The sequence below is a fragment of the Aulonocara sp. 'chitande type north' Nkhata Bay genome, linkage group LG11 (assembly GCF_057382095.1).
Source record: "Aulonocara sp. 'chitande type north' Nkhata Bay isolate Kocher_YH1m ecotype deep benthic linkage group LG11, A_spYH_male_GT1.1, whole genome shotgun sequence".
Lineage (NCBI taxonomy): Eukaryota > Metazoa > Chordata > Actinopteri > Cichliformes > Cichlidae > Aulonocara > Aulonocara sp. 'chitande type north' Nkhata Bay.
This window is the reverse complement of record NC_141354.1, coordinates 25,317,195-25,342,793: the sequence shown is the minus strand read 5'-3', so window position 1 is coordinate 25,342,793 and position 25,599 is coordinate 25,317,195. Positions and strand designations below refer to the sequence as shown.

The 25,599-nt window shown below is 43.1% G+C and overlaps 1 protein-coding gene across 6 annotated transcripts in view; it reads left to right on the top strand.

Moving 5' to 3' along the window:
* Positions 1-25,599, top strand: part of ddr1 (discoidin domain receptor tyrosine kinase 1) — a 56,088-nt gene that overhangs the window by 20,903 nt on the left and 9,586 nt on the right. For 3 of the 6 annotated variants that reach the window (XM_086311357.1, XM_086311355.1, XM_086311358.1), the window contains exons 2-15: positions 1,440-1,597; positions 4,951-5,053; positions 8,797-8,872; positions 9,867-10,019; positions 10,831-10,978; positions 12,067-12,169; positions 13,136-13,322; positions 16,325-16,574; positions 18,156-18,311; positions 18,905-18,967; positions 20,069-20,235; positions 21,227-21,434; positions 22,340-22,459; positions 25,294-25,595. In XM_086311357.1, coding sequence (XP_086167483.1) covers positions 1,498-1,597; positions 4,951-5,053; positions 8,797-8,872; positions 9,867-10,019; positions 10,831-10,978; positions 12,067-12,169; positions 13,136-13,322; positions 16,325-16,574; positions 18,156-18,311; positions 18,905-18,967; positions 20,069-20,235; positions 21,227-21,434; positions 22,340-22,459; positions 25,294-25,595 — 2,136 coding nt within the window. In that variant the 5' untranslated portion in view covers positions 1,440-1,497. The remainder of the gene's footprint in view (positions 1-1,439; positions 1,598-4,950; positions 5,054-8,796; positions 8,873-9,866; positions 10,020-10,830; positions 10,979-12,066; positions 12,170-13,135; positions 13,323-16,324; positions 16,575-18,155; positions 18,312-18,904; positions 18,968-20,068; positions 20,236-21,226; positions 21,435-22,339; positions 22,460-25,293; positions 25,596-25,599) is intronic. The other 3 variants (XM_086311356.1, XM_086311359.1, XM_086311360.1) reach the window with 3 other exon arrangements.

The following is a 25,599-nucleotide window of genomic DNA, read 5'->3' as shown; positions in this document are numbered from 1 at the left end:
TCAGCAGCCCTGCTCTTGTTAGTATTTGTTTCACTGAGATGTGTTCCCACCTGTATATTGGCCCTCTGTGCATATACAGTGTTACTGTCTTTCATCTGTCTGCTTACCTCTCACTCCTCGTGCTTCCTGTGCTCCTTTTGTGGTTTCCTGTTTTGTTTAACGTCTGGAATTCTGGGACTCTACAATCAGCCATTTACAAAAAAAAGCTCATATTCTGTTTGTTTTGCCGTCTCCTGTGTCTTGTATTTCCGTCCAAAATCTATACTTGCACGATATGCTCTGGTACCAGTTTATTAGTCACTAGCTAAAACTGTATAAATATAGCCCAACTGTTAACACAGGAGACCTGCAGTAAATCCTGCCTTGATGACGGGTATAATGTACTGCTTTTGCTGAAACTAGGGAGGTATTTATTGAACTTTATTGCCGTTTTGGAAGCTCCATACATGACAGTGCAGTTCAGCACCACGGACTAAAGACTCCAGAATGACCATAAAGTAAAATCCACACCTCTGTAAAACAGTTTAGACAAAAAATAAACATGCTAACTTTCACAAGGGAACGATTCATTACAGCTTTGGAGTTTTTTTTTGCTTTTTAAATTTTGAGGTGTACCTAATAAACTGGCCACTGAGTGCAGCTGTTTTAATGTTTAATGATCTTTAGAGCCTTTCTCTCTCTCGGTAGAATAAAACAACGTCTGTAATAAGCAAGTAATTTACTCAGTACTAACCTATCACAGGCTGCGTTTGAGTCCTCATTAACTCCAAACACTGACATCTGTCCTGTTCCCTTTCTTGTTGGCTCTCATTTCTTCAGCCTTAAAGTTTCATCTGTTTGTTATTTATTACAAACAAGCGTCTGTAACTGGCTGCTCCAAATGTGCTCCATCTTGTAAAGTAGGTTTGAAACCAGTAATTTGGAGATATGAATGGCATTTCAAATACAGAAGGAATGAAATTCTCTTGGAGTAGATGGTTGACGGCTAATTATACCATCCTTGGATACCAGGCTGTTTCGTTTGTAGCCTTCATACAGGCAGCTTAGTATTATTGTATCGTGGCATTCTGGTGCCAGAGAGAAAAACAAATTAGCCTGTGAAAGTGGCCTTTGTTATACGGCTTTGTGCTTGCTCCTCTGGGGCTTTTGGCTCATTTCTGCATTTGGCATTGAAATTGTTGAGAAACAAATGATTGTGAGACACGCGACGTGCTTTGGAATAAGAGGATTTGACCGAGGGTTGAGTTATCGGTGGCGATGGCGGGTCTGTGAGCTTTACAGTCTGGGGGTAGGGCTGTATGTGTGCATGTGAATGTATATATATGTATATGAAGTGAAATGATTTGTGGTCTGATGGTGCTGCCTGGTGTTTTTAATGGGCTTTTTAAAAAAAGTTTTTATAGGAGATGTGGTTCTAAATGCCTTTTTCTCTGCGACAGGTATGCCTTTGGTCGTCAGTCTGACTCCCGACAGGTAACCAGGTGTGTTGCTGCTCTCATGGCTTTGACAACCCTGCGAGTGTTCCCTGTCGCTGTGGTCACCATCCTGGCAGTGCTGGCGTCGTCTGCAGAGGAGCATGAGTGGCACTTTGATCCAGGTGGGATGTCATCTATACATGTGTAGAGCAGAAAACATCGTGTCCTCAGTTTGAATTTGTTTTTGTTTGTGTCCTACTTTGTCCCCCAAACTCAGACATGATTGCATTTTCAAACCTGTTACCCTCTTCCTCTCCTTGGGCACAGCAAACGCCTTCCCCGCTGCTCTGAAATTCTCCTCACATTCTCAGATCAGTCAGCCTCATTCTCCATCCACTATCAACAGGCTATCCTGTGTCCTCTCCCTGTCTGCCAGCCAGTTGTTTGAAACAGGAGAATAAGATAGCTAGGCAACCCCCCCCCCCCCCCCACCCCCCACCGCAACCGGCAGCTTGTCAAGACCGCTAATGCACAAGCAGATCGTGAAAGTGTCAATCAAAATGTCGGAGAAGGGAATGCATGAGGAGTTAGTGAATGTGTGCCAGCCAGGTGTAACCAGAGGAGAGTGTCTGCAGGGCGGCCAAACTTTGGACCGGAGCAGCTGGTCTGTGAATAGGAGAAAATCTGTAACTGTCATTACTGTCTTAATTATACATTTAGTATTTGTTTAATTCATTAATTATTCTTGAAATGATCTCCCGGCTGCCAGCATGTGACATTTAAGCAATATTTAAGCTGATATAAAACAAAAAAACCCAGCAAACATTTGAGTAGATTTATGAGTTTTTGCATGAAGTTGCCTAAAGTGTACCCAAAGTACAACTGAAACAAGTAGTCGGAATTATTAAACATGATATTTGCATGGGCGTATCTTGATTAGCATTGCTCTGGATAGCAAAACATACTCTAGCTGTGCTGTTCTGTCCTGGACAGTCTTTTGGTGCCAGAAGATTTAAATCTGTGGTGGACCTGATTGGATGCAGGTAAACAGTCCACATAGTTTTTAGTTTTTTTTGTTAAGTATCTGTGTTCATAAGAAATCACCGGTGCAAGGGAAAGGAAATCTTGGCCCAGATATCTGCTGGCTTCACTGAAAGTAAAAATCAGGTGAGATGACTAGCCAATGAGTTCCCAGATTTTGTTTGTCCAATGCTTTAATTGCATGATTACCAGACACCTGAAAAACTGAGAATATCTCCAACATCCTGAAAAATTAAGAAATTGTAACAAACAACTTCAACTAAAACAGAGAAGGGTAAAGAGAGTAAAGTTTGTGGCAATTGCTTCGTTAAGTTTTTTGGTGCAGGCTTTGAAATAAAGTGCACATCTTACCAGTGGAGTACCAGAGACCCAAAATAGAATTGAACAGGTAATGGCTAACAGTAACACAGCCAGTGTGAGTCCTTGAAAGGCCTGATGGTGTTTTTGATAAACTGAATATTTGATTTTAGTCATTTGTGTCTGCATCTCCTGCACTGACTGCTTTTTAGCTTTCAAATCCCATTAGACAATGGCTTGTTTTTCCCATAGACTGTATATAAAGGATGGCCTGAATCACCAGGGCATTACTCGCTGATTTGTGATGTGTCGTTTAGAAGCTTTGGCTGGAGCCATCTTACTTTTGTGAAACCATACATCTCAAGGATGGACATATGCTTTATATGGTCAATTTACTCCTCGTGGGTGTGTAACTCACGAAACAAACACATTGTTTTATTTAAGAACAAAAGACTTAAAACAAGCTATTAAGATCATCTGAAAGTATTCACTAACAGTCTTTTTTTCATAATAATAATAATAATAATAATAATAATAATAATAATGGATTGCATTTATATAGCGCTTTTTCGGGACCCCTCAAAGCGCTTTACAATGAACAGAGGAGTCTCCGTCCCCTGTTGCCAATGTTTCTTCCATCTTTTATGTACATATTTTTATAAATATATCCTTTTCTTCTTGATCTTACGTTTTCTTGAGCTCTCGGTTGAAGTTTAGCTGCTGGTAGACGGCGATAGACCACGATCAGGGCAAACATTGTTCTCTGAAAGTAAAGATTCTTTTCCAAACAGTTTTCAAGAAAGACTTCTCTGATGGTCTCTGACACATAAGATTAAGCTCGTTCTGGTTGTGCTTCTCTTTTTATTATTTAACTGACAGAAAAAATTATATAGTAAAAACTGAAGAGGAGTGATTGGTATTGGAAAAAGGTTATTATTTACAGCTCTAATTAAAAAATTGTTTTGGGAGGAGTAATCGCCTGTTAAATGACTGTTTGATTTATTACTTAATCATATCCGTGAATCTAGATAAATTAACAGGCTGTGTAGTGCAATAGAGACGCTCGCATTTTGTCTTGTTGAAATGATTAAATCAAGCTTGGCAGTGTGAGCAGCAAGGTTTGGTGCATGCGCTAAAGTTTAATGTAAGATGACAGACAGAGAAAGTGAAGCCAGAGGACACAGCGGGGCAGAGACGAGAGAGCGAGAGGTGAAAAGACTGCAGATGGCGGGCTGTTGACTGGCGATGTGGTATAATGATGATGATGTAATGAAATGGGCACCTGTCCTCAGGGTGTGTGTGTGTGTGTGTGTGTGTGTGTGTGTGTGTGTGGCGTCCGTTGGGAGGTTTTAGGGTTTGTCATGCGGCCCGACATTCCTTTTCACTGAGTCAATGACAGAAACTGAGTTAGACGCCCACCCAACCCCCGCCTCTTTATGTCACCCTCAGCCAACCCTGCATATCGCTGTCAGTAACCCTTTCCACTTTATCACTGCCCAACACTCCCGCAGCCTCTCACCCCCTCACCTCGTCCTCAGATAGCGCCATCGTTGGGTAATCCCTGCCTGGGACCGCGCTATCTGGATCGGTTGATAATGCTGCCGCTGGAGCAGAGCCGGTGCAGATATCTGAGACCTGTCTGTGTTCATTCCATCGCCCTTAGTTTCTTTCTCGCTTTAGTTCTCTCTCTGCAAATGCCCAACAGAAACGGGCACTGAAGAAATGGGAAAGGTGTATTCTCAGAGATGACAGGTCACAGTATTTCACAGCGGGTGGCCTCATAAGCTGTGAGCATAAACTTGGAGGTGCATACGGGTATTACTGGCAGTCCGTCTAATGAAGTCACTTGTGACTAGTGAGAGAGGTATTACCGGAATAAGTGACAGTGACATTACGCATTGCATGAACAGTACCAACGGACATTAAAGCAAATAAAAGCAAAGGTAGGAGCGTTACATTTTTCCCCTTCCACTCACTGTCTGTGTGAGTTATGAAGCATAAAGTCCGGAACTTTTCCCAGAAATGACATAACAACATTATGCTCCGTGACCAATGATGACCACTCATGCTCTAATGGAAATATTAAATTTCCCCTGGACATGTGCTCCACACGGAGGAGAATTTTTCTCATATCTTTATCCGGCCTCTGTCTTCCTCTCCTTCTCTGTCTCTATCTCCCTCAACCCTTCCCTTACAGCTCAGTGTCGTTACGCCCTGGGGATGGAGGATGGCACCATCCCAGATTCTGACATCACTGCCTCCAGCGCCTGGTCAGACTCCACAGAGGCCAAACATGGAAGGTGGGAAGTGTGTGTCTGTGTGTCTGTTGTACCTGGAGTTCAAAGGTTACTCTCAAATACCTAAGCACATTTCCACAAACACAAACTTTTGTCTAAAATCTGTAGTTCTTCTTCCGCTTATGCTACAGTCACAACAAAAGTGATCTTTTTGCCTTTTAAATGGTTACTCTGAAGATGGCCGCAGTCAGCTGAGAGAGCAATAAAACAGCAATAAGATGAACTCAATGTGCAGCTGAAGGTGATCAAATCTGTTGCAATCTACAGAGACAGAAATTCACAATACCTGTTTAGATTCAGTCGAGCCAGAACCTCAAAGAAAATGCAAAATGGGCATCAGTAACCAGTATACAACCAGTTGGCAACCAGTTGCACTGAGTAACAGTAAGAGACATATTGCAGATGAGTTTCTGACTTGGATTGATTACAGTGTGTTGAATATGTTTGCATTTATGAATTAGATGGAAGTTACTTTCAAACCTTTGCCAGTCTTTCTGATGTTCTGACTGCAATTGTTTGGAGACAGGTTGCCTCCCACCATGCAACCTGTGCAACTGCCTTGTGATTGAAAGCTGGTCGCCACAACCACCTGCAGTCACCAGACATCTACAGACTTTTCCAAGTTGCAAGCAGGTTGCCATCCCGTTTTTAAAGAAGAGTTTTTGAAGAGTTACGCTTGAATTCTGCTTCAGCAAGAAATCCACTTCATGACTTGATGATGTAACCGGAAACCCCTCTAACCCCACGTTGTAACCTCCAATGTCAGTCAGACTCAGTGAGGGCTGCATCGACCCAAGATGAGTTACGTTTCTCTAAAAAGGTGCATGCCGGGTTACGTGGAAAGTTATAACGCAGGGTTAAGAGCGGTTTCTGGTTACGACGGCTGAAAAACAGTTTTCAACAGCAGTGATGTCACCGTGCACCAACACACACACCGTTGGGTTCACATCTGCATCAGAGCAACTAAGTGAAGGTTTCAGGGGATGATAAATTGCTTGCTTTTTGTCCAAGTGCTATACTCTGTTACTATTAGAAAGTAAAAAAATGGCAGATTTACAAGGTTTTTTTAGGACGGCAGCAGCGACTCGACTTATTTTGGATGTGTGCTGTACAGTAATTAAATTCAGAAGTTCTTTTCCTATTATTCCTGGCTGTCACCGCTTTGATGTGGTGAGATAATACAGCTCAGACAGCAGACATCACCATGCAGTGAAAGTGTAACAGTGACAAAATGAATACAGACTTGATGTTCGCTGTGACGGATTACGTAACTCGAATAACTTCTCAGAGCGTGCGATTTGATTTTCACACCGTATTGAGATCAAAAAGAACAATTAGACGCCTGGAGAAGTAGGGAAAAATGCTAATGGATGGTTTGAGAGCAGAATGATTAGGGTTGATGTGAGGTGTAATGGATTGACGCACGCAAAACCACAGGTGTGGTGCTTCTAAAATTGGGTTGCTTTTTCTTTCCAAGCCAGCCACGGGAGAAAGCTTCTTATAAAGAAAACATAATCACCTCTTTGAATAGCAGCACCGACTGGGATCTCAGCTGGTTTCTACTTGATAGGGCGGATTTAATAGCCTGGTAGCGCCCGTCTGAATTGCCGCCCACATTTCTGATTTGTTCAGCGAATCGTATACAGAGTCTTTAAGTACAGCAAAATGGTAATTGGGCCCAATTATCAGGCTGCGTTATCATCTCTTTCAGGAGTCAAGATGTCACGCTGGCCACTTGTCATACTCTGTAAAAGAGCTGCTGTTGTATTTAAACTTGCTGAGCAAAATTGAAGCGATCTCTCTTCCACAGGAATGAGATATTCCAGTGCTCATGCCAGGCTGATGTGCTGTCTTATTTTCAGTCTGTTGGCACCGTGCTAAAGTAATTTTTAGCAGGTTTATTAGATTAAGGTGGAAGATGATAGTTTGTGTGTGTCTTCTTAAAACCTACTTGGTAATTAGATCACCACGGGCCCAGGTGGTAATTAGATCACCACCTTATCTGTCTGGCTGTAAGGTCTGCAACATGTTACCGCCACGTGTAATCTGTGGGATCGTGCATGTGTGTGTTTGGGTTCACTTGCCTCCATCAGCTTGCTGGGTTGGGTCTCTTGGCAGAGCGTCTAACCATGTGGAAATGATTATTAGTGCAGCCTCTTTTTAAGGCACATCAGGGAGATCCAAAAAGAGAGAAAACAGAGAGAGCAGCGGACATGAAGATTAAAAAAAATAAATAAATAAAATAAGTGTGAGGTGGATCGCTGCAATGGCGTGCTGAAAGGTAGGGGGGAAATTAATCTGAAAGCAGGGTTTTTGAGGGAGGGTGGTGTGTGGAGGGAGAGATGCAGAGCTGGTAGGTGATTACTCTTGGCCAGTGGAATACCAGCTTATTGGTTGGAGTGAGAGAGGAAATGATGGAGGGAATGAGTGAGCTGTGAACAATGGGAGACGAATGAAGAGTTGGCTGGTATTTAGGGAGGAATCAAAAGACAGACACACAGTGAGACGGGAGAAAAATGAGTTACTTGGCAGAGCGCTGTTCTGTAATGTTATCCATGCTGGCTGGTGCACGCTAGCTCTCCCTCCTCATCCTCTCTCCATTAGAGGACACTTGGTGGAGCCCTAATGTGTTGATATCATCTTGTGGTTCCCAGCAGCATGATCTCACCCGCTGAGGGGAGAACGGGAGTGATTAAAGTCCAAGCATGGCTGTCAGTGCGACCGAGTTGATCCAGTGATTTGTTTTGGTGGTCTGAGCAGCAGCTTTCATTTTGAGAGAAGCCCCACGGTGGTCAGAGCGCGGTTGTGGCCTGGCGTCTGTTCCAAAGCTCCTCGGTACGAGTCGGAGTCGCACACAGCCAAATTTGTGGTCGTCGTGCGGCTGCTCCGCGGTGCTGCTATGAACTTTTCTTCTCAGGGTTAGGGTTTGGGCTGAGTGAAAACCTTTGGTGCGTGTGTGGTCGTGGCAGGCCTGCGAGCAAAGATTGGTCCTGACGCTCGACACCACACAGATCTTGTTGTGAGGTTTGAAGAATGTGGAGGAGCCGGTAATTTTCACTCTGCTCCTTTCATCTCGTTTCCTCTCTTCATGAGCCGCTTGTGTTCTCTGCTTTTTCCATGAGGTTGGTTAACTAAACTAAACGGAGTGCGCAAAAACATTTCAAGATAAAAACTAGACTTTTGAAAACTGAAACCACATTCTAGACAAATAAACAAACTCTAATGCAAAATACATAAATATATATGCATATAAAAACTATATATAAAAACTGAAACCAACATTTTTAAACACTGAAAGCAGGAAATTCACTCTGGACCCTAAAGTGAAATTAAAAACAGATTCAACATCAACTAAAAATCAATATACAGTAATAACAGGGCTCTGCAGGTTTTCTCAGTCTCTCTGTCTTTAGCCATTTCCAGTTTTTATGCATCTTTCTCTCTTTTTCAGAGAGTGTTGTCATATTTATATGTGAATGTTTGGCTGCTGTAAAATCCAATTTGTGCTGGTGGAGGACTGGACTGTTTGTGCTGAATTCTCACTTGTACCTCTGCACACTGCCGGCACTCGGGGATTTGATGCAGTCTGCCGGTAGTCATGTTTCTATCTGCGTGCGAGTGTTTGCGTGTGGGACTGGGATTTCGTGAGCTTACGATTTGTGTTTTCGCTTTAAACAACTTGCAGTTTGTTTTCCTTTACTGTTATCTGACATTATCATCTCTCTCTATCTCCGTCTCTTTCTCAGGTTGAGTACTGGAGAGGGGGACGGAGCGTGGTGTCCATTAGGATCCGTGTTCCCCAGCGGATCAGAGTACCTTCAGGTGGGATGCTCATCTTTTTCTGCTCTGATATGCAGGTGCACTTATTGCTCACTACGGCTGCTGGTTTGGTGAAAGGTATTGATTGATATTTAATGATTAACAAGGTGTGAGTGCATTTGTAACCGTTATAAAAGTCTGTTCAATAATTCAGACAGATTTTTACTTTGAGGTGGTTTTACAGAAGCTATAAGGTTTCGTTGGGCATAATAATAAAGTGCAAATATACTGTTTAAACATTTAGGAAAAAAAATGTGGAGTCTGCGTTTTCTCCTTGTGCATGTGCGGTTTTTTTTCTGCTTCCAGGAACTCTGGTTTCCTCCCACAGCTACAAACATGAATGAATGTGAATGCGAAGGTTGCCTTTCTCTCTGTGTTAGTCCCTGTGATGGACTGGTGATCCGTCCGGGCCATACACAGCATCTCACCCATCACAGTTAGGATAGACTCCAAAGGTTAAGAAATCGGGTGGATGGATGTTTGTTACAGTTGTGCAAAAAGTGCAACAAAGATAGGATTTTATTTTGCCAGTCGTTATGTTTGTTACATCTGGGCAGAAGCAGGGTCGCTGTTTTCCTTTTTCTTCTCCTAATGCATGCGTGTGTCACTCCCAGCTTTTAGTAGATACTGAAAGACAGATAAGATCTCTTTATGCTCTTCATGAGTTCTCCTTTCTATCTTTAAAAATCATTGAAATTGCAGTGGTGAAGAAGCTCTTAACTGTAATCCTACAAGAACACATATTTGTCAGTCTAGACCGCGCTAATCATCTTTTCTCTACATCAAGGTCATCGATATCCTCCCAAATCAGCTCTTTGCATTCTGAGCACACACTTTTTAGACTATCGTAAGCATATGAAAATAAGTCCTAAAATATATTGAAATTGAACAATATGAGTAAATGTAGGTGAGTTTGGAAGCATCCCAGTACTTTTAAATCTTGTTGGCATTTCCAGCTTTCTGAGTGACATACGTTATGATCATCTGTCATCTGTAGATTGACCTGCGCAGACTCCACTTCCTGGCTCTGGTCGGCACTCAAGGTCGCCACGCTGATGGGCACGGTCAGGAATTTGCACGCAGTTACCGGCTCCGCTATTCCCGAGATGGAGAGAAATGGATCACCTGGAAGGACCGCTGGGGCCAAGATGTAAGTGGGATTTTTCTCACGTCCTCGCCTTGATTACAAATGAACTGGATCCCTCTGTTTCTGTCACAAACAAATGGAGCGAAATAACAATTTGAATGTCATTAAATGAGCCAGTGGGGTGTCAACACAAGAAACATACTGCTGAGGGCGACTCCATTATTGATAGGATACGACTTAATATCCTGGGGCTGTTGAGTATAAATGAAGTGTTAATCACAGCTATCTGTATAATTCATTTGCATTTGATTTACTTATTATTCATTGTGAAGTTGAGCAGTTTGGAACTAAGCCAAGCTTCCGGCTGAACAATGCAACGAATGCATGTGCAGAGTTTATATTCTTTTAAAGCCTCTATTATTGCATCTGTTGAATATTTGATTTGGTGATACATGGTACTCTGTGTTTTGTACCACTCTTACATGGCAGCTTGGGAATTACAAACTCCGACAACAAAATGTTTAAGGAAGGTTACACTGTTTGGCTCTCACTTGCATTTACTATTCTGGACCTTATATTGACACACAACAAATATTGAGAAACTGCAAACCGAAGTAATTTTTTTTGCGTTAATGTGTTTCATCTAAAAACAGCCTGCGGCTCTAACCTCTCAAATCAATCATTCTTTGCACCTTTATGTATTAAAGAAAAAGTTCAGTCGGTTCATTTCAGCTCCTCTTGGATTAACAAATTCAGAAAATGCACTCTGAATAAAATCTGGGCGCCTTAAGGTGTGGATTTATTCAACCTTACAGTTATTAGCAGAGGCGAACAACATGCTGTGTGATTGAATATTTGAACTGCTCTCCCCTAGGTGGTGTCTGGTAATGAGAACACCTATGATGTTGTGCTGAAAGACCTCGGACCTCCCATTGTGGCTCGCATGGTGCGATTCTACCCCCTCGCCGACCGGGTTATGAGCGTTTGTCTTCGGGTGGAGCTCTATGGCTGCCTTTGGAACGGTGAGTGTGTATGAGCGTGGATTTGATGGACAACGTCCCCGATTTTACGAACACTCGTTTTGTCTGTGCTAGGCGATGCGTGCCCTCCAGTTTAGATAAAATATTTCATATGGTGAAGATGGCTTAGCTGGCTGTCGTCCCAGATTTGATCCTGTATCAGATGGTAATGATCACAAGTGTGTGGGTTGTTTTTTTTTTCCATGCATTCCATACATCGAATTGAGGCATTCAAATTTACAGCCTTTGTGGGATTTGGCCAAATAAAAGAAGCCCCATATTGATGAATGGTGTTGGTCTCCATGTTTGCTGAAGCACAACACTGACTCACTGAGTATTTATGTCTCCTATCCTGCCCCACCCACCTCCCTCAGATGCTCACTGGGTTGTCAGTAAATCACAACTGCCACTGGCACTAAAAGACCAGTTCCCGGTCTGTGTCTTCAGGGACACCATCCCTCTGAAATATGCTTGAATGTGGCTTTCGGCTCTTTTCCCTTTTCGTTTTTCCTACGGGCTGGAGATTATGCAGAATCTACACAATGTAATGCTGCCTCTCTAAAGTCTGATATGGAATGAAATAAAAGGTCAAATTATACATATTTGACCTTTTATTTCATTCCATATCAGATTTTAGAGAGGCAGCACAATGTCACCCCATTATTATTCCTTAGCTTTAACTTTGGACCTGCTTGGCTCTCAAGCACTCGCACACCGGTACCTGCAAATACTCACATCTAAAGACACATGTTTATGTGCAATCAGGGTGTGCTGCACATATGTTATGTGAAGAATTGTGTTTATTTTGGGTAGCAAAGCACCGGGCTGGAGTCAGCGTTACTGACGTCACCTCTGTTCTCAGGGAGTGGGCTGATTAGGTGTACATTAGAGGCAAGGAGGCTCGAGTTCCGCTGGTGGATGGCCTTTTAGTTTGTTTTACTGCTTGAAATCCAGCTGTAGCAGTTCTTCCCTGCAGCTGGGATTTCTGTTGGCTCTGTACATGTTGAACTACTCACAATGAAAACGGGAAAAAAAATGCTTGTTTCAAGGACCTCTCGACTAATATTTCTTCCCGTCTTGCCGTGTTTCAGATGGGTTGAAGGCTTACACAGCTCCAGTGGGTCATGTCATGCAGCTGCCCGGCATGTCTGTGTATCTCAACGACTCCACCTATGATGGGAGCACGGAACAAGGGTAAGACGTACATCTGCTCCGAGCATCTTTTCCATTTTCATTTTTATGCACAAGTATGCTGGATTTCCATAAACGCCTGGATTTCGCTTTAATGGAAATGTGCAGGCATGGCCTCGTTTATAAATCACGGCACTGCAGCGGCAAATGTGAAATATGATCATGACAACAATTCACACCACATTAGTGACACCCAGAAATGTGGGGTGAAGCGCTATCATGATGATATTTGTGACTTCATCAATGGAGTAACAAAAACTGTGCTTATCACATCTGCTAGCTCTGAAGCCAAATCCTCTCATGAGGTTTATCCAGTCGGCCTAATCGAAAGGGAATGACATTATTTTCTTTAGTTGTTCGGGGATTTGAGGCATGTTTCCTGGCCGTGAGGTTTTTGGTAGGGAGCCATGGAGGGGGGGAAATGGGGGTGGTGTCCACCCTTGCGTGGGCTGTGCGCTTAATGGGGCTGAAATGTTTTGTTAGCCAGTGATGTAGCACTTTTGATGTAATCCAGACGCTCCCGTAGCAAAACGCACGGGCGAGGGCTCATATGGTCGGCAGTGGGGGGAACTGTTTGGGGATCCAGTTCTGTTGCTTAGTGTTTGCTGTTTGCTGAGGTGTGTGTTTGTAGGGGGAAAACGAAGTGGGGTTAAGGTTTGTGTTTGAACTTGTGTTAGTGTGTGTGCATCCTCGTGCACACAGCTTTATTTCTGCTTTAAATGGTAAATGTACGGGTCCTTACAAAGCACTTTCTTTTCTTACTGAGCTCTAAAAGCCACACTCAGACACACAATTGGTGCTTTATTCTGTGCCATTATACACTTTTTCTCTCTCTCTTTTTTCTTTTAACCTCTGGTACGCACAAAAGCCAATTTGGGGTTCAGTAGCAATGCAATAAGTGCCCGAGGACACTTCAACACTTTGCACTACCTCTTTAGCTACAGCTACCTGTTGCTTGTTTGTGTGCAGGATACAGTTTGGAGGGCTTGGTCAGCTGTGTGACGGTGTCCTGGGAGGAGACGACTTTACAAAGACTAAGGAGTTGAGGGTGTGGCCTGGGTATGACTACCTGGGCTGGAGCCGGGAATCCCTCGGGCAAGGCAGCGTGGATATTGAGTTCCACTTTGAGAAACCACGAGTCTTCCACCACATGCAGGTAGGCACTCGAAGTTGTGCTTGTGTGCAGTAGTGCGTGTATAAATCTGTGCAGGGCGTTGTTACCTCTGCAGATAGTGTAAATCAGAGATGCCGTTGCGGCTAAAAGCGATAGTCAATGGTCTGTGCCTTGGAGGAGATCCACCTTGTAAGAATGATCATCTTTAGAAATCGTCACTCATTTTATCGCAAACCAGTTTTTCATGTGTTGAGATAATCTCATATCAGGTCACATTTCAGTGCATTTCCTGTGTTTTTGTTTTGGGTGAATGGTTAAGAGGACATGGCAGGACTTTGTTCATGGAGATGTGAAACTGCCATAGTAAATGAAAGAGAGTCGGTAAATATCATTAAAATCTACATTTTTACAGTTTAAAATTGAACATAGACCTTGACTTATTAAAGAAAATGTGGCATAAATGGTTTCCATTTACTTCCTCCTGCTCTCCCCTGTTTATTCACACGTCCATGTATTAATATTAATTTAAGAAATACTCATTTATTTATGGATTTATTTCTGTATTGTTTTTTTCTTTGCGTGTATTCCCGCTGGTAGAAAACGAATAGCTTTGTTCTGGCTGGTGCAGTTACACTTTGAATAATCCCCCCTTTATAAGCAGAAATGCATAAAGAACGAACACAAAAATAAATACATTTTGGGGAATAAATATGAGGGAAAATACAAAGGAAAAATCATACATGTATAAACAGGGCAATCAGTACCAGGAGGGAAAGGAACACAGGAGCTTATTAAAACTGAGATTTCTCTCTATATATAACAGTTAAATTGATTGGTGCATTTAAGATCATATAAATGTATTTATGTAGTTGATATTTATTTTTTTGGCAGTTAAACCCTCCACAGTTTCCATCCAACAGGAGTCTCTTTGTCTGTGTGATACATTTCAAAGCACGGCTCAGTAAATGGGGCGTCTTTGATGCATATCATCCTTTTCAGCTTAAAATGAAGATCTTTTTTTCTAACTGTCTGCCAAAAAAACCCTCCAAAACTTAAGTTGAGAAAACCAGACAGCAGTCGAATCAAACTTTCTTTTTTATGGGCTACAGTCTGAACGTTCGAAGCACCTCGATGCGTCCAGCTTCTCGAAGGCACAAAAATGTTAACTTTTGTTAACTGCTCTGTGTCTGTCTTCCTGTCTTCCTGTGTTATGAGCAGGCCATTGACTTGACAAAGAAGTATTTGTAATTAATACATTGTTTTGGTTGATTAATTATCTCATTAGCCCAAAACAATCATGTCCCATTTCTCCATCTGATGAAACTGCTTAGAAATTCCTTTGTCTCCAAGCAGCTCGGGCCCTAAAACGAACTCCATCAGCACCGTTATGTGTCTGTGTGTCTCTCTTTTTAAACAGCACTAAGTTCCTTTATCTGCAGCGTCAGGAAGCAACATTTTTACTGGAATAGCTCTGCAGCCATTTAATTAGTTTGAATGTGCCATTGTTTATGATGGGACAGTGCATCAGTGCTCGTCTCTCTGGGAGCCACCAAATTGCATCACAGTCTGTTTGTGCGTCTGTGCGGCTTTTGGGGTTAGTTTGTGGAGCAATGAGGGGGATAATGGTGTGAAGCAACCCAGTTTGAATTATAACTGTGTTGTCTCATTGGACGCGGACTGGAATGTCGGTTTGGGTGAGAAGCACCATATACATCTCTGTGGATTGAACAGCCTGCATGCCTTAAAAAGGGCACAAGTAATTACTCTAAAATCTCCTGACAGTGACTGAACATTTTTTGAATCTTTATTTTCTTTTTCCACGTGTTTTTCCACAGTTTACCTCTGTTACCTTTTAAAAATCTCTCCCAGCGGTATTCGTGGTGTTTTTCCTACGCTTATCCTGTTTTTCTTGCCTTTTCCCCAGTCGTTTTCATACACTAACCTCAACTGACACGCAGCGTTACACTAGCCTGCCCGAGCGGATATGTCAGACACACAGGTCAAATAAACAAGGAGAGGGAACCTGAACCTGATTCTGGCTTGACCCGTCTCTGAAGACCGCACTTCCTCAAACTGTGTTTAATAAGAGAAATCTGCCCTTTGACATTTTGTCAGCCATAACCTGCACTTCTTACACATTTTCTAAAGTTTCTGTTCTGTTCTTTGGGCCTTTTTGTCCAAGATTTTTGCCCGTGCATGTGGACGTAGACAAATATATCCCTTGATTTCTTAACGTGTGTCTTACATTAAGCTTTTGCAGCTGCATTCCCTGAAGGAGTAGTAAATTTCCTTATTTCTGTTGACTTATCAGAGCTCTACCTCTACCACCAGCTTCCAGTGCATACCCACACACCCCATTTTGTCCCCTTTCCAAACAGAAACACTTGCACGCCGTGTGTGTGTGTGAGAGAGACTTAACACGTGGATTAGGTTAGAGCAGCTGGCCTTTCAGTGTGTAAGGTTTACAGCTAACCTGTCAGAACAGCCTCTGCTCTCTAAGAGGGGATTTTTTTTTCTATCTCGTTCTTAATTTTCAGTCTCTTAGATCTATACTTTTGACCTCAATTGACCAACCTCCATCTTCCCCCACATCCTCGTCTCTTCTTGTCAAGCTCCTCTTTCCGCTTCCAGCCACAACGACTCCTCGTATATTAATTCAGCTTTTATGGATTCTTCCGTCTTTGGCCTTTCCCTGCTTGTAAAACAGAGAAGATATATCCTCTATTCTCTTCTCTTCTGTCATACACTTTCTTTTCTTCTACCCTCCTTCTCTCCTCCTGTGTTCTAATTTTGTTAATTTGCAGCCCGGCTCTGCTCTAAGTCGTGCCAAAGCAATTATGGCTCAACAGAAAGAGAATGTGTCATTAATTATGTGCGTTAATTTAATCTCTTCCTGCCTTTCCGCGGATAATGAATGACAAAGGTCTAAAGGTTTTCCAGATATTTCCATGAGCTATAGGTAGTGAAAAGATTTTGTAACTGATTGCAACTTTTTCTTTCTTTTTTTGCTTCTCTGCACTCACACAATTTTCTCCTTCCTCTAGGTGCACAGTAATAACCGTCACACACAGGGTGTCAGAGTTTTCAGCAAAGTGGAGTGCCTTTTTAAGCCTGGCATCCTCCAGCCATGGTCCTCTCCTGCCTTCACCTTGCCTGTGCCCCTCGAGGATCTAAAAGACCCCTCGTCACGACCCATCTCTCTCCCACTGGGCGGCCGGCCGGCTCAGATCCTCCGCTGCAAATTCTACTTTGCCGACCGTTGGCTGCTCATCAGCGAGATATCTTTCCTCTCTGGTAGGAAACACAATTGAGTTTGTCCATTTTTTTCATCTGTGAGATGTGTATTTTAGCCACTCTGGCAGGCGGTTATTGCTTCTATAGACGCTAGGCGCTTACATCACACATATCCTAGCAACTTGCACTATCGTGGAAGTCAAGCTGAGATTTAGCTTTGTCTAGGGAAAGGCTAAATATAGATGGCACCAAAACAAAAAGCCAAAAAATACCGACCTGTGAGAGATTGGATTTTCATCCATGCTACAGCAATCAGCTTTCCTCAGGTGTTCAGTGTAAAATTTAAGTAAAGTGGAGCTGCTGTGGCTTTTAGAGTGAAGCTTTCAGCCTTTTAACTGATCAACATGTTCAGCATTTGAGAGTCCTCTTTTGGACATGAACAGAAAAATCATGCTATTCTCTGAGACATTATCAGTACTTTCCTATTCAGAATTTTAAAAACCCAAAGCAGCCCATCTGTGAACATAATTAGCGTTCATTCTTTTCTACCTGATCTAAAACACTATTTTTAAAAAAGTGACTATTTTCCCTCCATCTGTTGTCTTCATTATCTGTGTCTAGGTTCCAACAATCAGGCGCAGCATGAAGGCGAACAGAGAAAGATGAGTTTCATGCCTATCTGAGTCAAAGTCGGATAGAGGACTCCTCTGCTCTCAGCTTCAGATTACTGTGACTAATTAAGCTGTCTTTTCTAGTTAAAAACACTGTCAGGTGTAGTTGGATAAGAATCAGCCGAGTTATCTCACCAAACTCAGGTGGCTCAGATCAGTGGACCCAGCAGTGGCCTGACACGTCTTGCTGCTGGACTCGAGCCACACTGGTGATAAATGACCAAATGAGGTTTGGTTCAAACGTCTGACACGTAAAGAAAGGTCGCACGAAGTCTGTAACGGACTTTATTCACAAAACTACCGACAAATGCAGCTGTATGCTGTGTTAGTTAGAGCTGGCTCACATCTGGCATCACAAAGCGGTCGGCCTGGTTGATAACCTGTTACTCAACTATCCACCGGGCTAGCATTGCTGGCTTAGAGGTAATTTCAGAGTCAGATGTTCCTTACACCCTCTAATCACGTATGTCTACAGTCTATCTCTCACATTAGGGGGTCCATATAAACATTCGGCGCTCATTCATTCTGCATTCAGCAGCTGAGAGTATGCTCAGAGCTCCTCTGCTGTCAACTTTCACAAACCGAACTCCTTCCAGCTCCCCGGTCGACTCCTGCATTAACATTTAGTCATACGTGAGCTACAAGACCGAGATGCTGGCTGTGTTGTGCAAACAAAGCAGAGTATGTTATTTGATTACCTGCCGAGGGTTAGTGAGCTAACACAATCAGTCATGCTAATCGATAAGGAAAGGATCAGTTCCCAGTCAAAAACAAGGTAATTAAATCCAATGAAATGAATTGGCTTTCTCTGGAATAACAACCAGCTGTGACCACAGTCACTGTTTCCTCACAGCTGAGGGCTACCAGAAGGTGTGCTGCGTCACACAAAACCCTCTAAACACATAAAACATGATTTATTTTCATTAAATTGACTTCTCCCCCTCCCCTCTGTCTCTTTTTGGTTATTCAGAGCCGTTTGAGGAGGATGTCACAGACACTGATTTATTTCCTCCAAATATTCCCAAGATTCCTGGCACCAAATCATCTTCTCCTCCTCCTGTTAATGTCACCTCCTCTGCTCCCACATCGAGCCGCGGTGCCTTCAATTCCACTACCGGGCCTACTGGTGAGTCCTGCGCTTCCCCTCTATCCCTCTGCTCATCACCCCAACATTTATCTCCCCTCTCACTCTTTCCACTTACCATTCCTTCTCTGTTGTCTCCTTTTATCACCTGCCGTGCTCTTTCATTTACCCCTCCGTGGTCCATGCTGCGCTCTACCACATCTCTAATTCCCCTGATCTCTCTATCATCTCCTATCTCTTATTTTCCAGTTGCCATGAGTGTAAGCATGTTGGCAGTGCATCTGTGTCATGCGTATGAAGCAGATCCAGAGGCATGCAGCGCCAAAGGAGGCACGTGTTTGACTGGCCTCTGTCGTCATCACGAGCTCTGAAATTTCTTTGCCTGAACCTCTGTGCCCGATCCTTATCTAACACAGTGTGTTGTATTTAAAGGAGAAATCAGGCTTAAAATTAAAGGTCAATTGTTTCATTATGGTTTTTTTTTAATAACTTTAAAGATTGCTGTATCGGAGTAAAAGAAAAAAGGCAGAATTCTGCTTTCCAGGACTTTTTTTCCTCTGCTCATCACTCTCTTCTGAGTCTCCATCACTTTTCTTCTCATGCCTTCCTCCTTTGTCCATCCCTCGCTCCTCCAGAACCCCCCACCACCACCACCACCGCTGTCATGATGGACACCACTGGTAACTGGACGCTTTCAGGTGAGAGGAAAAAAAGAGAAGAGGGGACGATCAGAGGGGTGGGGAAGCTAACTCCATCCACTCTGGCCCTCCTCCAACATCTTAAAACTGTCCCATTGCTCGGTAGAGAGTATGAAGTATAATGGGAGAAGGATTACAGGGGCAGTCTTTGGCACCGGGCTCTCTCCCCTGGGTTTGAAGATATACAGCTGGAGGAGAAAACACTAACCGAGCTATAGTAAAATTTATTTATGTATGAATAACAACTGGGCTTCCTGTGGTCTCACAAACTGCATGTTTTTCGGGAACTGGCTCTAGTCTCCACAGCTAGACAATAACAGGCTTTTTAGAAAGCTGGAAATGGTTTTCTGTGGCGTGTATGCTGCTTTGTCCTCGTTACTGGCTGCGGTTGAAGGGCTTTGGTTGGGTTTATTTATTACCCGCATGGTGTTGAAGTGACAGACAGAAAGGGGCCGTCTTCTGATCTGACATTGTAATGTATCAATTGGTGGTAAATGTGCGCGCATTAGCGTGGGCGCAGGTGTGTGTTTGTTGATGATATGCATTTATGTGCGCACATCTACGGAAATGCATTATGCACCATATTGCATGAGTTTCTCTGTTGCCTGTAAGAGTTTGTTTATGGGCAAAAGTTTACACTAAACTGTACCGAGGAAACTCTTTCATTCATCTTTCAAATTACACGCCACGCCACCTTCAAAGGAGAAGAAATAGCTGCTTGATTCTGATTAATAGTTGACTTTAAAGCGCTGCATAAAGCCAAACAGTGTTGACATACTGTTCTCACAGCAGCGGGCTCTGAGAAGCTCTCTGGTATGAGCGGGCATACTAAATGCATTCTCACACAGGCAATCCCTATCAGATGCTTTGTAAGCCTGATGAAACCGCGACCTCAGTGAGAGCGTGACTGTGCCGAAAGAGCAAATCCTCGCAGTCTGACCAGAGCATTAACTCAGACCAGCGTGCGGTCTCTCACAAACACCCACACACGAAGACCCCGGTGTTGCATGGTGATCGATAGACATGACGTCAGACCCACATGCAACTTTTAAGAAATCAAGGAAACATGCTAACATTTCATCCTCTATTTGCCTTCTCCAGGGCCGGCGTTTGCTGCTGTTACTCCAAGGGCGGGGCTTCCCGTGGCTAAAGACGACAGCAGCAATACAGCCATTCTGATTGGCTGCCTGGTGGGCATCATCCTTCTGCTCCTGGCTGTGATAGTTGTCATTCTTTGGAGGCAGTACTGGAAAAAGTTACTGGGAAAGGTGGGTCCAGACTCGGGTCACATGGCATTCCTTTTTAAACTGGCGCTCATGGAGGATCAGCTCATGAAACATTTTCTTATTTATCCCAAGTGGTTTATATTCATCCGATCTTGGGTTGTATCCAAAGTCAGTCATTCGTTCACAGTTCCCCTATTCCCTGTTTTGGGAATTTTATGTAGGTTACTGTGTAGTCAGTTAAACTTTCCAACATGACGATGATACAGGACAAAGGTACACCGTGGAAGAGATACAGAGGTTAATAATGACTAATGATTAAATGCAGAGTGGTGTATAAACATGCAGAAAGTGAAAAGGAAACACTCAGTGCATCATGGGAAGCCCCCAGTAACCCAGGTGTGTTGCAGTATAAGTAAGGGAGGGTTTAGGGTCACCACATCCAGCCCATTTTAAAGTATGTGTGCACTGTGGGATACTTTTAGTGCACGAGTATAGTAATACTTCAAATGAGCAGCTCTACAGAAAAGCCAACTCATTATATACGCATAATGAGCAGTGTGGGCTTTTTCTTCTTAAACATAGTCCTGATTTTATTAGCCAAACTTTTGAAACTTTTGTTTTTTCCCACGCTCGTTCCAGCTAAAACATGTTTGTTTACTTTTGCAGAAAGCCTTGAAAACCTCAAAAATTACAATAATTTTCTAGAGAACCGAAAATGGTAAACGGTAATTTTGCTGTTAACAGATTCAAGGGGAACTACTTTCTGCTGAATAAATGGCTCTAAGCGAGAAATGTGATTAGCCTGAGCTGTTCCTTTTACCCAATTTTAAGTGATTGATGGCATCCTGAGATAACAACTGCCAGTCTTTTGGCAGAGACACTCTGCATTTCCATCTGGATGTGTAGTGGGAATCATTTTACATTTATTGCTAATTGTGTAACGATCAGTGCCCGTTTTCACGGTTTGATCACACATCTGCTCCGGAGACTCAGATGGTGCATTTATATTGCCTGAATACTCTGCCCTCCCCAGGCCCAAGGCAGTCTGTCCAGCGATGAGCTGCGGGTTCACCTTTCGGTCCCCTCAGACAACGTGGTCATCAACAACACCCACAGCTACTCGAGTCGCTACCAGCGCATCCACACTTTTCCAGATGACCGAGACCACGACAGAGAGGCAGAAGGGGAGTATCAGGAGCCCAGCGCCCTGCTCCGGCCCCGAGATCACAGAGACAGCACAGGTACCTATTCAGTTATGTAGGATATGGATGGAAATGTTTGATTCATTGAGGGGTTAAAGATTTCTGTTGTAGCTGCTCAATCCAAAGAAATCACTCTTAGTTTTGATTGATGCTAAACATGTGGTGACAAAGATTGATCAGCCACTTGCAGCTGGCTTGGAAACGATGCACTCTTCCACATGTACAGTGTGTAAATTTCTACAATAATGTATGTGGTTTATACGGATTGCTTTGTTTATCATATCAGAAAGCAAACACATTTGGAGACGGGGGGGAAAAAAATGTGGCATGAATGTCAAGAAAACAATAGTTTTACAACACGTTCCACCATGCTAAAGTAAATCAAACTAAACACCCTGCCAGGGAGAGGGCCTCCATGAAGATGCACAGCACAGAGGGGGCACAAAAGAGCTATTGTTCTGGGAAAAGGGAAGAAAAGCAACAAGGGAGGGGGGAAAAGACGAGTAAAGAAATAAAAGGCATTCCTTTGCTTGCATTGTACCGCAGGAGGTCGGCATGCCATCTTTACTAGGCGCCTGTGTGAATTTGAAATAACACGAGTAACAGAAACATTATTTTATCCACTGGTTCTTGTTATGTTTGATTGTTGCCTGAGTTACGTTAACTTGCCTGTTTTTGCAATGCACTTTTGTTCTGTGCTCCATGTGCCAGCGCAACCCCACCTCATCCCTTTTATTATGATGGATATGCTAACATTGTCATGCTAATCATTGGTATTTTGTTTTGCTGTGTTTGTACTTTGTGCCACTTTCTGTGCGTTGTACGATCCACTTTGTGGTGCCTGTGTATACCCCACCTCGCCCTGTGCATCCTCTTGTGTGTGTGTGTGTGTGTGTGTGTGTGTGTGTGTGTGTGTGTGTGTGTGTGTATGTGTGCACTCCCAGCCTTGCTGTTAAACAACCCAGCCCATTACCTGCTCCTACCAGATCACAGAAAAGGCTCGAGAGCATTAGTCGTCCCCAGCTCCACACAGGTTCGGGAAAAGAGCCTCAATGTGCCCCAGGGTAAGAGACCTCAGACTGGGCCAACAGTCAAGAGGGGCCCCTGCTTCATTACCTACCTATCCATCTGTGACTACCTGAGTCGAGACGGCAGATGTGCTGTCGCAGTCGAGACACAAACATTTCTTCCTACATAGAATTAGTGTATTTTGCATGTGTCTGACCTCTCCACTCATTTCTCATTCACTCACCACTCACATTACTCATTGCTTGTTTGAAGGGATGGTTTGGCTCTTGGGTAATTCTAAAAGTGTTCACTGACTAACAGACTCAGACTTTTTTCTTTTTATAAAGCTTGCAGCGAGCTGAGCCAAGCTGAAAGCATAGCTGTCACACTAGCAGTCATGCTGCTGCTAGATGCACTAAGCAGCATGGCTGTAATGATCAACTGGATGGTCCCCCCCTGTAGTTTGTACCTTTCACTGAGTGACTGAGCAACTCAAAGCTTTTATTTATGAAGAGAAATTAAGTTACTGACCAATTTATTAGGTTTGCACCTTTTTATGCCTTCAGAAGTGCCCTACTGGCACCCAGTGTGGTCTTCTTGCTGTAGCCCATCTGCTTCAAGGTTTAAAATGTTGTGCATTCAGAGATGCTCTTCTCTCTTCATTCTTCATTCAGAGGTGCTCCTCGCTTATAACGAGTGGTTATTTGAGTTATTCTTGCCTTCCTATCAGCTTGAAGCAGTCTGGCCAGTCTCCTCTTACCTCTGACTTCAAAAAGGAGTCACTGGATATTTTCTCTCTTCGAGCTCATTCTCTGTAAACCCAGAAATGGTTGTGTGTGAAAATCCCAGCAGATCAGCAGCTTCTGTAATACTCAGACCAGCCACCAGCATCCGTGTCACATTCAAAGTCAGTTAAATCACATTTCTTCCTCATTATGATGCTCTGTTTGAACTTCAGCAGGTCTCTTGACCATCTCTGCATGGCTGAATGCAGTGAGTCACCGTCATGTGATTGATCAAGCGGTGTTGTTTGCTGGTTTGCAAATATTTATGCTCACTGTTGTTAGTGAGCTTGCATTTTTAACTTCATTTTACAGAAAAAGAAAATACATCAGAGGACAAATGTATACAAGACATAAATCACAAGAAGTATTGTGACAAACTTTATCAGACGAATAATTCTAAGCGTCTTACTTCTGAGTAGGTCACAATTTTTGTTGCTGTGTACTAAGTGGTATTAGAGACAAAATTAGAGAAAATGTGAATTATTATTTTCAAAATTTCAAATGACATTTCACAAAAGCAAAGTTTGAATAGAACAATGTGCATTTTTTCTACCTCACCCACTAGTTTCTGTCTTTCTGTTTCTCTACTTGGTGCTTAATTAAATGTCAGCCTACATTGGTCTTCACAATCCACAGCAGAATAAAAATCACAGCATTGTTTTCTTAACTTTACGTCTATCTGTTTTTAATAAATAGAAGCAGCATTATTAAAAACACTGAATTAATAATTAATTACAAGGCTCAGTCCTGGATCGTAATCCTGGCGCCACGTCTGCAGTCGTTCCTGGACTCTTCCACAGTTCCCACCATTGACTTCCACATTTGTGGGTTTGATTGAATCATTAATTATTGGACGGACCGCAATAAAACTAGCCTCGACGGCTAAATGCGGTGATGCCTTCGCTTCACGTCATCTGGTCACAATTTTAATTTGTCTAATAATTTGGTTCATGGCCAAAAATCGGTAAAACTAATCTTGACCAGTCTCGTGTGCACGTTGTGTTTTGCTACCTGTTTAAAATTAACATGTTAGTCCTGCCGCTGTGAGCCTGTTAGCATGCTGCTGTTTGCAATCAATCACAGCTGTACAGAACTGCAACGTGGCTTATTTTAATTTTTACTTAATTGTCATTAATTATTATAAAGTCCAAAATGCTGAATTTAAGCAGTTGTTTAAAACATAATTAATATTCATGGGGCCGTGGGTGCTCAGCTTGAAGCGGACTAAAAAGTCTCTTATCGTTCCCATTATTATTTTAACAAAAATATAACAACTTAGTATTCAAAGGCCACACTCCCCGCAAGTGTTTGACTTTTATGAACTGTTGAAACCTCATGAGAGGAGTTTGTGTTGAATGTAAAGTACCCCTTGTTAAATTAAATATTTCAGAGCTGTTTAAATTCTATTAGTAAGCGCAGCAGCACATTTTAATTAGGTTTAAATCTAAGCAGAATAGACCGATGCTGTGCAATACATGAAAGGGTTTTGGGGTTTTTTAAGTAAGAAAGTTTAGCCTTCAGTCACTGATTTTGACAGCACCTTCACGCCTTTCACGTCACAGACCTCCGTGATTTATTTCTTATGGGGGTGATTCAGTGTGTCCGCTTAAGCAAAAGTCTCCCCTGCCATCACTGCATTGTGTGAATGAGCATACCAGACACAACCGCAGTGAGAAACGAGCTCACAAATTTGTGATTGCTGATGACTCTTAATAAATTAAGACGATCTAGAGATCCCCAGTGTGCGCTGGAATTTCTGTTGGATGACAGTTTCTGAGTTATTCTTCCTTTAGCTCAGCGTCCAGGCAGATGAATGACTGCACAGCTGTGTGGGCCCATCATTTGCTCATTTACAACGGTGAATTTGTGAGGTCAAAACACCTTTTGTGTGTGATTTCACTCAGTTTGCCTGTTTTACTCTTCTAGTAGATGTGCTGAACGTTATTGAACAAGTCTCAAATGATCCAATCCATCCCTTCACAACAATAATTCCCAAACTGTTTAGAGACAGCTCTGTTTTTAAAATGTATTTGATTACACATTTCTTCTCTCACAGTAGTTTCTCAGTCTCATCCAGCCTCTCTGCATCTTCCTCCTCTCTTCAGCTTGTGGTCTGGACTTTGACATGGAGAAAGGTTTCCCCCCAGCACAGGATGAGCCTCCTCCCTACCCCGGGTCCCCTCCTTACCCTTCTCTCTCTCCGCCCGTGTCTCCCCCGATGCCCCCCAGCGTCCCCCACTATGCCGAGGCAGACATCGTGAGCTTGCAAGGTGTCAGTGGCAACAACACCTACGCTGTTCCGGCCTTGGCCTCTTCAAGCCCCGGAGCTGATGCTGCCCCGCTTCCAGAGCTGCCGCGCCAGTGTCTCATCTTCAAGGAGAAGCTCGGGGAGGGGCAGTTTGGAGAGGTGA